General features: G+C 49.0%; 1 protein-coding gene across 1 annotated transcript in view; it reads right to left on the bottom strand.

The window, feature by feature from the left end:
• POLR3A (RNA polymerase III subunit A) overlaps positions 1-14787 on the bottom strand; it is a 49106-nt gene that overhangs the window by 7203 nt on the left and 27116 nt on the right. The window contains exons 17-26 of the mRNA XM_036089838.2: positions 13478-13589; positions 12527-12645; positions 10802-10939; positions 8815-8985; positions 7765-7878; positions 3285-3371; positions 3112-3194; positions 2336-2506; positions 1239-1332; positions 975-1067 (exon numbers count right to left, since the gene is read on the bottom strand). Of these exons, the coding sequence (XP_035945731.1) occupies positions 975-1067; positions 1239-1332; positions 2336-2506; positions 3112-3194; positions 3285-3371; positions 7765-7878; positions 8815-8985; positions 10802-10939; positions 12527-12645; positions 13478-13589 (1182 nt within the window). The remainder of the gene's footprint in view (positions 1-974; positions 1068-1238; positions 1333-2335; positions 2507-3111; positions 3195-3284; positions 3372-7764; positions 7879-8814; positions 8986-10801; positions 10940-12526; positions 12646-13477; positions 13590-14787) is intronic.

Raw genomic sequence — 14787 nt, 5'->3', positions numbered from 1 at the left:
TTCTTGGCCTTTTTCCATCAATGCCCCCTGACAAGCCTCATTTTTTCCCTTAATCTCATTCCTCACCGTGTAAAATTTTAACATGAGACATACTGTGTATTTGCTTATGTACCGCATAAGTATATCTACTTTACTTATAAACAGAGGAGACTTTCTTCACAACCTCCCCTCACCCCCAACCAACTTCTGCCCCCACTGAAAATGCATGCTCCATTCACAACAACACACACAGGCTTCGAGGTGGTTCCAGGAGGCGGGGGCCTGGAGAGCAGGACAATCTGTGTGTCAGTGAAGCCTCCCCTTTACCTGACCTCACCACAACTGCTCACGGGCCACAGGCCTTGATGCAACCCAGTCCTTCTGGTACAAGAGCCACAAGGCAGGCGGCCAAAGCTGGGCTAGAGAAGCCCCCAGCCTGGAGACCTGGCTGCTCAGTTCTGGAATGACAGTCTATGGGCAACACGAACTTGGTACTTGAGAGAGCAGACTGAGACACAATGTGGCCAGGATGGGTGTTAACTACCTGAGAGGAAGAGGAAGGTGCCAGAAAGTTACTCAGTTTGCACCTGTGCCTCAGCTGCTCTGTGAGAAAGGCTGCAATCTCTCGCTCCTTACCTGTCTGTGAACACCAGTAATACTAAGCCAGACTAGTCCATCCAGACAAAAACATTGTTTTTGGTGGCCCCACGCTCCGGCCAGATCCTCTAATACTGTGTCACAGCAACCGGCCATCGTGGCCTCACACAGTTTCAACAAATTTCCTGTGTGTCTTTAGATGGGAACGTGTGTGTCAGGTTCAGGTTCAGAGAGAGAGAATGGGAAGGTACGGTAGAGACCCTCACAGAACAGAAACCCAACAAAGCCTCCTCAGTGCTTCTCGTGCCTGGCTTACTAGCTCCTGCCCCAGGCTATCGGCGCCCATCTTGGGACTCACAGAGGATGACCTCCTGCCCACATTTAATGACGGGACTTACTTCCAGTCTCAGAAGTCTGATCCGTTCCAGGGAGAGCTTGACGAGGATAAAGCAGTCATCCGGAAGAAACACTTCTTCAATATACTCGGAAATCTGTCATGTCAGCAGACCAGAACATTACACAGCCACCGTGTAGCGCTGCTCGTTTTGGGGGACACAGGACAGCGTGGCCGCACAGCCAGCGGGCCCAGCACAGCTGGGGCTTAGGCGCGGGCTTGCCACACTGCTGCTCTAGAGCTCTCGTCACCAAGACGGACTTCTTACCTCTCCCAAGAGGGTCTTCTCAATCCTGCCCTTCACGAGGCGAGCGTAGTCCGCGTCGTCGTCCTTATCCAGCTGTGCCGTGATGATCGGGGTGCTGAGAGAAGGCGGGGGCGGCGGTTACAGCCCGGCAAAGAGCCCGCTGGGAGGCCGCTGCTGCGTGAGGCCCAGGCGCTACTGGGATCCCAGGGCTAAAGGCCACTGCAATTTCCGGAGCACTCGCTGGGGGCCTCACAGACATTCTTATCCAGACTTTCTATTTTTAGAGCTCACGCGGCAACCATCAGTGAATGAGACGATTTTTGCAACGTTCTTCCTGACCAAGTGGGCCTATCTCTTCCTCTCTGGTCCCGGCAGGTATAGTTGTTTCGATTCTGTACTGACCCTCCATGCTCGTGTAGTAGAGCGTCCTCCACCCCACTGCCCTGCCCGCATCACCCCCTCGCCAGGACACCTGCCAATCACTTGCCACCAGCTTCTGCCCTCCCTGTCCTGGCTGGCGTCCCCTGACCACGCACTCCCGGGAGAGACCGGGCCAGCTGGAGGTGGCAGCAGAGCTCCTGCCACCCTGGATGCCCACCGCTGCTGCTCTAGAACCAAGCGCCGTGTTCCCTCCCTGGATGCTATTTGTCATCACTTTGGTGGATTCAGATCACAGGTGAATCATGATGAGGTCACAGAACGCACTGTCATGCATTTCTATCTTTTCCGGTCTCAGATGACCTACAAACCCTACCACGAAACCACTAGGGAGTCACAGACTGTGGCCACAGCTCAAGTGACAGACTCACCAGTCAGGCTTCAGTTGGGAATAACAACATCTGAAGTTTAAATCTACACAGACACATGGATACAGTCTTTCCAGTCATTTTTCATGTTTCTCTCTTTAACGTGACTTGTGGCCACAAAGAACCACTGCCTCACTTGTGACTGTACCCAGTTTCCACTTATTTTTTCTCAAGTGGTTTTTTTAAAAACCCGGACCTGCAGAAGACAAGCATGCCGCCTGAGCTGACAATACTGCCCGGAACAGAACCACACGTGGTAAGAGAGTAACACGACAGGCAGCATGAGAACAGATGGGAGATGGGGGCAGGCACCTGATGGCCTTGGAAGCATTGATGATCTCTTTGATCCGGGGCACACCCAGGGTGATGTTCATGGAGGCCACGCCCGCAAAGTGGAAAGTCTTCAGGGTCATCTGGGTGCCTGGCTCCCCAATGCTCTGGGCACACAGTGCGCCCACCGCAGAACCTGGCTCCATCTGCGCCCTAGAAGGTACGGGTATGGAAGAATAGTCCAGAAAACTGTTGGGAAGAGGCTTCTGGTTATCTCCTTTCAACAGAAAAAAAATGCAGGTGTCGCCAGGGTCAGGAGGGAATATGCTATGAGCCAGGCTGTGCTTGTGACAAGAAGAACCTGGCACGGATCAGCCAGAGGTGCAGACGGGGGTGGGGTGGGGGTGCAGCAGTCACAGGGGCCCGATGATGGAAGTGAACACTGTGTGGCTACTTGTGGTCCGCGTGCAGTGACTGGGCCCACACATCGACTGCCTGGAGAAGGCCAAGAGCTCTGCTAACAAACGGTGCTGACAGCGGACAGTGCAGCCGGCACCCGCCAAGCATGCTGGGAGCTACTCCACGGGGGGGGGGGGGGGGGGGGAAGACACTCAGAAACGTCTTCGCAATTATTTCCACACCTTGGAACATCCAGCCTGCCTCCCCACCGGAGCGCCTAAGAGAAGAGGTGACAGCACCTGCTCGAACACCGGCAGTGGATAAGCGGAGCTGGGGCAGGAGCCCGCTCCAGTGGGGAAACGGGAAGGACGGGAACCGCACACGCCTGCCTGGCAGCCCAGGAAAATCAGCATCTGTACCTCATGTACTTGTCCCTACAGGTCTCCAGGAACTTTTCGATTTGGGTGGGGGTGATCCGGTCCAACTGGTACAACACACGCGGCTGCAGGGACAGAAACCGAGTGTGCGGGTCAGGCTGCGGGACCCGAGCCGGTCAGGGGCACCCGAGCCCACCGGGGAAGCCGGGCGCTACCTCTGTTGTGCCGTTGTCGTTGATGCCGTATTTATCTCTAGTCTTCTTGATCTTCTCAGAAACGCCCTGGACGAAATTTTTTATTTCCTGAGAGAATACACAGCAAACATCAGTTGTGTATTTCTTGGGGATCTGGATGGCAGTGTGTTTTACAAACTTCGGTAGTGCGATGAGCCCGCCAGTTTTGCAATGGCTAGTGACGCCCTCTCCACCCTGTCCCACGCGGCCCCCCACCCAGCCAGCAGGGGCCACAGCAGGGGAGCCCGCCGCCGCCGCCATCTCCTCTGCTCTCCGGGCATACGTGTCGCCTGCATCCACCCAGCTCTGAACAGCTAGAACTGTACCATTTATAAACTCGGAGTCTCTAAACGGGCTTATGTTTGAGGCTTTCTTCTGAAGTTATGATCAACTGAAGTACCAGCTAAAGCACAGCTTTGAAGACACTATATACATTTCAAACACACGGTTTCGGCTTGCCTTCATTTCAAAGAAGACACGCCCAAATCCCTGCTTCTCTCTCTCTCTGACCCTCACCTCTGCATCACCCCCATCCCCCCCCCCCCATTTCACTTGCCCTTCCCAACAATTAGGACTTTGTAAGGATTCCTGGAAACCAGGCTGGGAATGAAACATCAATGTCTGGCGGTCCCCTCTGTATTGCAGAGTAGCACTCTAAGCCCCGGATGGGGACTACATGGAGCAAGGAAGGTGACAAGGACATCATGTGGACGAAGCACAGGGCAGGCATAGAGGCCACAGACCTACATTTTCTGGTAATCACTCAAAGTGGAAAACCTATCTGTTTTACAATTTGCGGTGTATCTCAGACATAAACCAGCCCAGTGGTCACCCCTGGAGCCAGGATCTAGAACCAGGATTGGCCAGCACTCAAGGAGGACTTACGGAGGGGGTGCAGGGCTTTAGGGAGCTACGTCCATCAAAGCCTTGCTCCCGGGGGCTCAGACGTCAAGTGCTGTGGGACCGACTCTAAGAGCACTTCCCAGTGAGTGGATGGCACATGCCATGCAGTGACAAAATCCTTCAGAGGCTGCTGTGACACAGGCCTGGGGGCTGGCGATCAGCCACTCTAGTGTGATCCAGGGTGTTTGTGAGAATGTGGAGAGAGTGGCTAGACTACACTTCGCCTCAGCAGCCCTCCTGGAAATATAATTTCCCTCACTGACTTTGGACAAGTAACAGTGGCAGTGAGCTTAACTGTCACTCCTAAAGGTCAGTGCAGGCACCCAGCTGCTCTGTGTGGCTGGCTGAGGGCAGATCCACACATGCGGACAGCCCAAGGGTGGAGGGAAGTCCTGTTTCTCCATTCCAAGGCAGGCTGAGGGACCCCAAGGAGACGGCCTACATGCCCCCTATCCAAAGTCTCCTCTGTCTGTATCACATAGCTGAAAATGTCTGTTTTGTCTGAAACAAATATTTTAAAGCAGATGGAACCAGCAGCTTACTCTTACAAAAATAAAACCCTATTGGCACCCACAGAGAGCTTAAAACTTCCTAGAGCCCAGTTCTACCTTAACCTTGCAATAATAAGTCTCTTTAGCCTCCCACAGACCACCTAGCAATTTCTAGTTACTACGTTTTCTGAAAGCAAAAACCGCTAATACTTAATGTTATTTTAAATGGCTTTAGCTTATTATATCCAAATGGTCCAAGGCTCATGGGCTGTCCCCGGTCAGCTGCTGCCTGGCGGGGTGAGACCTCCCTGTGAGGTGGCATGGCATTAACCCTATCACTCCAGAGTGGAGGGCCCTGCGGGGCTCAGGGAGGTCATGGGTTTGGCCAAGGCGACAGGCCTCTTCTTGAAGTCAGATGCTTTCTCTGAAGACTGCTCTTGGGGCAAGGGGTTCTGCAATGTCATCCTTGCCCACTGGTGATTTCTGTCTCCTCGGGGCCCAGCTAACCAAGGGCTGCTTGAGGTCTAGCATACTCTATCCCCTGTTTATGACCGTAGCTTTCTTGTGACGACTGCTCTTGTGGGCCAACTTGTGAGGGGTACTGTGCCCTTCCATCATCATTCTACACAGAAAGGACTTTTATTAATTTATAAGATCTGAACGTTTTCAAGAAACTCTTCTTAAAGAGACGCTCTCCCGGTTTACTTACTGATTGTGAGAGGGAGACCACACGTTTAGGCAGTCAGTGACTGCAAGCCAGAGGTGGGGCCCAGACTGCAGGGGGCAGTGGGACAGTCTCTCCTGGCGCGGCTCTGCTCAACAAGGGCACTCACAGCCGCTGCCACCTCCTGCCCTCTCTGCGTCACTCAGAGCAGAGAACCTCTTCCGCACTGCTGAGTCCCCCCCCCCAGCCTCCTCGTCTGGCTGTGGTTGTGTTCTTCAGGGTGAGCTGCTGACTGCCAGGTGTCCAAGGCCGCCCCACCGCCGGCACAGCGGAAGCACAGCGAGAGCCCAGGGCTGAGCAGACCCAGGGCACTTTCATCTGAGGAACTCAGCCCGTGCGGAGAGAAGGACACGCACTGAAAACCACCCCCCAGCTTAGGGCACTGGAAGTGAGGTCTTTCAGCTACCACCCAAATGGACATGCTTCCTGTGGCTTTGCTGAAAGGAACGGTTTTCCTTACACAAAAGTTAGGGTGGATTTTCTGAAAGTTAGGTCAGAAAAAAAAAAAAAGCTCACTTTGTAGAAATGAAAACTCAAATAAGCTACTAAGAGTTCAGCTGAACCAACCCATGCATACTAAGAGGAACTCACAACATGGCAACCGGCAGGCAATTAATCACACGGCTACCCAGCAGTTAGGTTCTCACACTCACTCCACAGCACATCCGCGAGCATGGGCAGCGGCCCCCGGCGGGCCTCAGCGCTGGCACAGGCTGGGCTGGAGAACACATGAGGGGCTCAGACACAGCTGTTCTGGCCAGTGGATTCTGGACTTGAGTTCATTAGATTCTGAGCCCCTGGAGGGCATGGACACATTTAGTCATCTCTGGGGTGTGTGACACGTATTGAGGGCTAGAAGGAGTACTCCCTGAGGAAGCACACACTGCGGGTCGGGGGGGCACCCGTTAAACCCTGTCAAAGGCAAGAAAGGAGCTAGAGTGATGAACAGGGAAGCCACGTGTGCCAGAAGTGGGGCAGAAGCCTGTCGAGGCCGGGGAGGGCCAACAGCCGGACTGCTGCAGACTTCACCCCTTACGCTCAGCATTCCCAGCATGCTCAGTGCGGTACCTCGTTATATTTCTCATAGCCTGTCTCAGTTAAGGTCTTTGAGAATAAACAAAAAAGTAAATAAGTGAATATAATCATGTATAAAAACCAAATCACAATTCTAATATGTTAAAAAAAAAGAATAAGAAAATTTATAAAAACAAAACAAAACAAAGGCACTCAGCCCAACCGTACTCTGGATTTTAAACTTATTGAAATTTGGAACAGTCTCTTTTTCCCCTTTCACACCTCAACATATGAAAAGACGTCAAGAGCTTCCTTAACTAAAACATTCTCATTTAAGTTTTGCTTTACTGCTGTCATTTCTGATATACTGAAAGGGAAAGATTCCTGACAATTCTGTGCTGAATTTGAGTCACTGACCGGTACATAGAGGCTACCATCATTTACTGGTTTCTGTATCCCTCTGCTTTTGATCATAACCATGATTATGAACAGGAAGGAGATGCCTGAGCAGGTCAGTGAAATTAAAAAAAAAAACACGAAAAAACCAACAAACTAAAAAACCTTAAGAGGATATCAAGGTAACAGCACCCTGGAAGAAGAAGGCTGGCTAATCAATGAACTTCGGATCCACACTATCGCAACAGGAAGAGCAATTTAAAACACCACCACTACGGGCGCCTGGCTGGCTTAGTCAGTAGAGCAGGCGACTCTTCATCTCCGGGTTATGGGTTCGAGCCCTGCCTTGGTGTAGAGATTACTTACAAATAAAATCTTTAAAAAAATAAAAATAAAACACCACCACTAGGAAAAAAATCACTACAATTCACAATGACTGTGGGAAGAGCTGGTCCCTTAAGATGGGGAAGTGGGTAAAGGGGTTGATAGGGACAAGGTTAAAAAAAAAATCAGTTCTTGGGCACCTGGGTGGCTCAGGTCATGACCCAAGGGTCCTGGAATCAAGCCCCGCATCGGGCTCCCTGCTCGGCGGGAAGCCTGCTTCTGCCTCCCCCACTCCACCTGCTTGTGTTCCCTCTCTCACTGTGTCTCTCTCTGTCAAATAAATAAATAAAATCTTTAAAAAAAAATCAGTTCTCTAAAGGAACTATTTTTTCTAGGAGGGAGACACTCGAGTGAGAGACATACACTAAGAAGGACATGATATAAATTCTTCATGTTGGCTGGTGAAATTTTGCCTGAGCCAGTCCTGAAATTTTTAACAAAGAAACACTCTTAATGCCCTCCCCCCTTGCTTATAAAATCCACCTCCTGGAACGCAGCAACCATCTCTTGGTGATGGCCAAGCTGGGTGCACCCCCCCAGCAGAACTCACCTGCAGGAAGCTGTCCTGGCAGCAGAGGAACTCAGTCTTCTTCATGATCGACTCAGTGGTCAGGACCAGTTCATTTTTACTTAGCGCAGGCTCGCTCTGACACGGGAAGACTGCCTCAAGTATCAAAAGGAGATAGTGTGATGTGTATGGGGGCGACCAAGGGCGGGGGGCAGTTTTAAGTGAAAGAATTTACAGGAGACAAAATGACTTTTCTCAGCTCGAGCTTTTACCAACCTGTCATTATTTTTCTTTCAAAACGTATTTTACAGTCTACCTTTAATAGGAAGGTGAAAACGGGATAACCCCACTCCACCCCACACGAAGACTTATGGAAGAGTGGGTACCGTTCCATGGGTATTGTTCCATTACAACCTTCACCCCACCCCAGATTTGTATTAAAAATATATATTGTTGTTTTAAAAAAATCCAAACATTTCAGAGTGAAAATCCCATCCCCAAGCTCATGGGATTTCCCCAAAGTTTTAATGGCTGCATATTACCCTAATATATGGGCTAATCACTATGTATTTGATTTATACGTCACTGATGATTTGCCTTTATTATAAATGACATTGGAAAACCACTCTTGGCACATTTAGGTCATTTCTGTAAGGCGAATTTCTCTAAGTGGAACTACTGGGTCAAAAGACACCCACATTTAAATTCAGATCAGTATTGTCAAACTACCTTCTGAAAAAGTTGTTCTAAATTATACCCCCAGTTAAAGTATGTGCTCTCGTAAAAGTTTAAAGCTTACTTCTCAACACCCACGACTTTTAACACTGGCCTGTAATACGCTTCACCAGACACAGAGAAACCCAAAGTCCTCTTCTGTGCAATCACTACCAATGCTAGACTCTGAAACCGAAAAATTACTTTCCCTTACTATTTGGGAAAATTAGGCAGAGTACACAAGAAGAAACATACTAACCCAGTAGCTGGGTAGAAATAACTGAGCTATTAACTGTGTGTGAAACTCCAGAGGACACCTCCATTCCAAACACACATTCTCAGAAACACTCTAACCCCAAATATAATGCTAAATCTTACTTTGATGTTGTCCAGAACTCTTTTGAACTCTAACGGTTCATCTTTTCCCTCCATAGCTGCAGGATCTAAGCCATCTCCCCCGTAAATGAACTGGATAATATCACCCGTAGAGCTTCGGACTGTCAGGTCATACTGTGAGCACAGATCTTCAAGGGACTTGACGAGCCTCCTCTAAAGGAAGAGAAGGAGAGGAAACAAAGGCTCAGTTGCTTTGAGAGGACTAGTCACATGTGCAGAGAATGGGATCTGCAACACTAAGTTTCAAGGTTACTGTACTTTCATCAGTTAAAACATTGTATTAGACGTCTCTTTTAAAAAGAGTCCCCTGACACTCAGAACAAGCTCAAAAGTGGCCCGAGAGCCTGTGCAGGGGGATTTAGAATATGCTCCAACCTCACGCACTCTAGTGTATTTTTGAGTACATGCAATTTAAGCCCCATCACCCCCAAAGGACTCTGCAAACGCAAGCTGTTTTCCTAGGCTGTTTTGCCTTCCCTATCTTTCTCCCTAAGGTACAAATTAATGCAACAGCTTTGCATTTCTAAACACAACCTAATCCAGGACCCCTGTGGGCTTCAATATGAATTACAGAGGATCAGGTGCAGGCCCTCTTCTGGGACACAGGGGGAAGAAGAGAGAACAGGGACAGCATTGTGTCTGAACCAGCGGGCAGCAGCCATTCCTCAGATCTGCTTAGGGAGAACCTTCCACCAGCAGAACACTCCAGCCAGCAATGTGACGGTGGCTCAGTGAATTAGAGAGAGCGAAATCTTCCTCCAGGCAACTTCAAAACAAAAATCCCTCATGCCAGAACAAATTTGTTCTAGGTTAACACACTGCTCTGGGAAAGTCATACTCTCTACTTCAAAAAGGTAAAGTCAAAAAAATAAAGTCAAAAGACATTCTGGCAAGAGTGGTGAAAAGCATTTCACAGTCTGTTGGGTTTCTGACAAAAGCAACACACTCCAAAACTGAAGGGCAATTTCCCATCCAAAGATAACGAAAAGGGAAGTATCGATGAGGATACACACGTACAGGCGAGCTTATGGACATAGCTGGCTGCTGACTCGAGTCCGCTCCCACCCGCATCAGCCTTGTTTGTTCTGGCTCCCTCAGCCACATCCCTGCTTTATCAGTCCTGCTCTCCCAGCCTGCAGAAGGCTGTGCTTCTCAAACTGGGGTCCACAGCGGGGAGAGAGGGGACACAAAGCCACAGTGAGGGCAGGGCCCAGCAACTGGGAGATTTAACTTTATCTGGTGTTATAAGGAGACAAAAACATTGAAAAAATGTAAAAACAAACACAGATCATAGAGGACAGGGCAGAAAATGATAATTAGAGAATGAAAAGAAATCCTTTGCTTGTGGTCTTATGGAAGAACAAAGTCGGGATGTGTTCTCACTCCTCTGCCATTCGGGGTATTTTTACGGCGGTTGGAGAAGCATAGGTATTGGGAAACCCTCTAGTTTCCTTCTGGCCCCCTGAGCCCATTATCCTGGAACTGTGCAAACAATGGAGAAAGAGCCATCCCTCCAAGTGGCCAAGCCCTCTGCCGGCACTGGAGTAAATTCTTGGCGTCAGTTAAAATTATCCTAATAACGGGTTACACAAATAGTTGCCACATGAGAAGGAGAGTCCTCTCAGAAATCGGGAGGTACTATCATCCCCATCTTCATGTATTAGGACACAGAGGCCCAGTGAGGTCCATGATGTGTCCCCGGATGCACTTCCAGTCCATGTTCTCAGCAGAGCTTTGGTGTGTGTGGTTCTAGCCTGATCTGAGTCCCTCGAGGCACATGGGATGAAGTGAACACATTACCTTTTTAGTCTGTCTGTTTCTATGGCACCTGCATTTCTCAATTTTTCCTTTTAAATACTAAGACCCGATATATTACAGCTCATGTACAAAATACGTAAACACTCAGCAGTCAAAATCCTCAGAATCCTGTCCTGCTCAGCCACAAATGGCCTATATTTCTTTGAATTACCTGCATGTACCCTGTTTCAGCGGTCTTTACGGCTGTGTCGACAAGACCTTCCCGGCCAGCCATTGTGTGGAAGAAAAACTCGGTCGGTGTCAAACCGGAATAAAAGCTATTAGCCACAAAGCCTTTGGCAGCTGGGAGCTGAAGAGAGGTGGGGGAAAAAAGAAGAATCAAACAAAAAAACCTTCAAGGTCCACAACTTCAAAACCCATTCAAATCACAAAATGCCCCACCTTTAGACTATAAATACCTGGTCAGTGCGTGCTCATGAAGGGGCAGACTTTACGAGCCCTTTCCTTTTTTTTAAAAAAGATCTTTAAAATTTATTTATTTGACAGAGAGAGAGAGCACAAGCAAGGGGAGCTGCAGGCAGAGGGAGAAGCAGGCTCCCCACTGAGCAGGGAGCCCGATGCGGGACTCAATCCCAGGACCCTGGGATCATGACCTGAGCCGAAGGGAGACGTCCAACCGACTGAGCCACCCAGGTGTCCCATACAAGGCCTTTCCTAAAGGAGGAATAACTTGGCATGAACTACCCTTCCCAGAGAAAAGCGAGGGTGAGGTCCCAGTCAGGGCTGGTGCTAGTGCCAGTGGCAGGCAAGTGGACCAAGAAGTCTGGATGCCCCCAGCCTCTCCCCCAAACTCGTCAGGCTCCCTTAGAACTCTGAACCTGACCTACACAGCAGGCACCATTCCAGTGACCACTTGGCTGTCTGACTGCTAGTGAATTCTGATCTTGGGCAGAGACCCTAAAATGTTCCTGGGGCTGTCTGGATACAGACAGTACCCACATACTCTCAGTACAGCTGTCCTGTCTCCCCAGGAGGGGTTGGACAAAAACCCTGCAGTCCCATTGACAGGAGCAGCTAGGGCATCTGTACTTTAATGGGAACAAGAGCTGACTCCAAATCCAGAATCTGAGTAACCAAATCTACTCTAAGTTCCTCAACTAGATTTAATAGTTGTCTGCCCCTGAGTTCCAGAAAAAGCTCAGCACAGATTTGTCTATCTTTGTCTATCTCTGCTTATATTAGCGCTCAAACCACAAGGCCAATGAAACCCAGAGGTCATTTAAAAACTGAGTTTGAGGGGCGCCTGGGTGGCTCAGTTGGTTAAGTGTCTGCCTCTTGATTTTGGCTCAGGTCATGATCTTGGTTCAGGTTATGGTCTCAGGGTGGTGAGACTGAACCCCGCATCAGGCTCTGTGCTGGGTGTGGAGCCTGCTTAAGATTCTCCTTCTCCTTCTGCCCCTCTTCCCCTGCTCACATGCATGAGCACAGGCTCTCTCTCTCTAAAAAACAAACAAACAAACCAAAAAACTGAGTTTGAGAACTCGACAGAAGAGTCTGGAATTTCCTGGCTGTTTTAGTGTGGTTCCTATCATCACTATTTTAAAATCACCATACTTGGATGTCAGTGCCCCCAAAATAAGCATACAGATTGATCACGCATGAGGTAACCTTACATTCTGATTACTGAACGTAAGCTGGATAGGACCCTGAAATCCTCCTCCTCGGAGAGAAAACAAAGAAGTGGGTGTCGATCCAGTTTTATAGCTGCGAGTCTAACAAGGTCCTACATGACTCAGTCGGGGATGAGGGAAGACCCTGAGCAGTCCCGGCCTCACAACACCTCCTCCAGGAACGCCTTAGTTGGCAGCACGCGCTCCGGTTCCTCTCCTGTGCCACTGGTCGCCCTTCAAAGCTCTGCCTGAGCCACTACACTTACCTTTGAGTGTTTTTCAAAGTGAGGCAAGGACCTGTTTTCAAAGCCATCTGGCACTCGAGAGCCACTGATGGCCTGCTGTCCCACACAGGCAATCATCTGTGATATGTTAATGAAAGAACCTGGGGAAACAGGTTAGGAATATAACATTCGTTTACCAAAATAACATGAACTGAAGTACGAGCAGATCTGTGGGCTAAAACAGGACTATGACAGAGCAGGCTCCCGGTCTAGGGCCAGTAAGAGCCAGAGCGAGAATAGTACAGGGCAGAGCCCTCAGTAACAGAACAAAGGCAGAAGGAGGGCAGGCAGAGCTCAGCAGGGAGTCAGCACTTTGGGGCTGGAGGAAAGACTTGCAAGGTGGGTCTGTGACCAGGCTGAACTGTGGCAGGACACTATGATTTGGACATGAAAAGGGACGAGGAATTCCAAAGTAAGTGGAAGAGTGGGAAGGAAAGACACAGGAATGGGAAAGTGGGGGGCATGCATGTGTACCAGGGGCAGGAAGGAGAATCCTGGGGGGAAAGGCAGCAAAGCTGGACTTCATTCTGCTAAAAAAATTTACAGAAATAGAAGCAGGGAAGTTTTGAATCTGAGTGCAGTACCATGCAAGCTAACGCTTTCAGGTCCTAAATAACTATGAAATTAAAGTGTTTTGCCATGTCATTAAATATATTAGCTCAGATATATTAGCTCAGAAAGTATTTTTTTAAAAATAAGGTCAAGTTTGCTTGAAGCATCCCTGAGCTCTGAAATCCACACGGATTATACAAGTTCCTCCAGGGGAGTTAAATTACCACCATGCAAATAATTAAGTCTCATTCTGTACCTGTGATTTAAAAAGCTATCCCCTTATAAATGAAAGGTCTGCAGTTATGATGTGTACATTTCCTGGCACAACCCCTGCCAGCCCATGCAGAGCATGGGGACAGCGGCAGCCGGAGGTGCACTCACCCTTGGAGCCGCACAGAGCCATGGTGAGTGGGCTGTTGCTCTTATCCAGCTCCCGGAGACAGGCACTGCCTGCGTGGTCTCGGATCACAGACAGCTCCTTCAGGATCAGAGCCTGGCAGGGGGGAAGAGAGGCGCGTGGGGGCTCTGCCCACTACCAATGTTCAATCTGACACTGAATGAAATTTGGAAAAATTTAAGCCAGATGTCGGATTTCCACTTAAGGTTTTCGAGCCTTATCTATGAAGACCCACACCTTCCACAAGGTTCTAAAATCAGTGCTTAAGGTAAAACTGATTAGTAACAATACCCTGAAAAATCCTTATTTATTTTTTAAATCCCTTAAATGGCCCATAAGGTAGAATGTGAATGGCTTTGCGTATAGCGAGTGCCCTACAGCATAATACGTCTGTGTGTGTTACTGTATACATACATACCCGCTTAAACGTAAGAAGTATAAGCTAACATGTAGTATATAGTAAAGGAGAATGGCTTGTACTATTATAAAACTTACCTCTTGTTTTTTACTTTCCAAGTACACATGTGAATTTCCACAAGTTAAGAGCGTGTGATGAGGTGACTCTATAAGAATATTCTAGTCTTTGAGCTCTTCCACAGGCTATCCTTTCTCAACTCACAATTTAGGGTGCTGAATCAGTGAGGAGTCAGGTTCCAGGAAAACCAAGTACTGCAGAAGCCCCAGGTAACTTTCCAGGTAAGTCAAGGAGAAACCTCTGTTTCTCTCTCTCTTAAGACTCAGTGAGATTGGGGCACCTGGGTGGCTCAGTTGGTTGAGCAACTGCCTTCAGCTCAGGTCATGATCCTGGAGTCCCGGGATCGAGTCCCGCATCGGGCTACCTGCTCAGCAGGGAGTCTGCTTCTCCCTCTGACCCTCCCCACTCTCATGTCCTCTCTCTCTCTCTCATTCTCTCTCTCTGAAATAAATAAATAAAATCTAAAAAAAAAAAAAAAAAAAGACTCAGTGAGATTAAGAATGAGCTAATGGTCAATAGTGCCTATACAACTCTTTCTTCCTAGTTCACAAAAAATTCCTTCCATCAGAAAATTTCTTACTGCTTATCCGTTCTTCCACACTTAGGTGAGTTAAAGCCCTGAGCCAGGGGCTGCAGCGGAGACCGGAGAGAGCCAGGCAAAATCCTGGTGCAGTCAGACTGCTGACGCAGGCTGCCTGAGAGAGAAATGTAGGGCTCGCAGAGGCTGGTGGTCCTTCTGATTCTGACACTTGCTCGTCCAGTTCTCAGCTAACCTAGTTTCAAAGGTGATGGGGGCAGCAGATAGGCATGTGACTCTCA

Source organism: Halichoerus grypus, chromosome 7, assembly GCF_964656455.1.
Source record: "Halichoerus grypus chromosome 7, mHalGry1.hap1.1, whole genome shotgun sequence".
Taxonomy (NCBI): domain Eukaryota; kingdom Metazoa; phylum Chordata; class Mammalia; order Carnivora; family Phocidae; genus Halichoerus; species Halichoerus grypus.
This window is presented reverse-complemented; position numbering and strand designations above follow the sequence as displayed.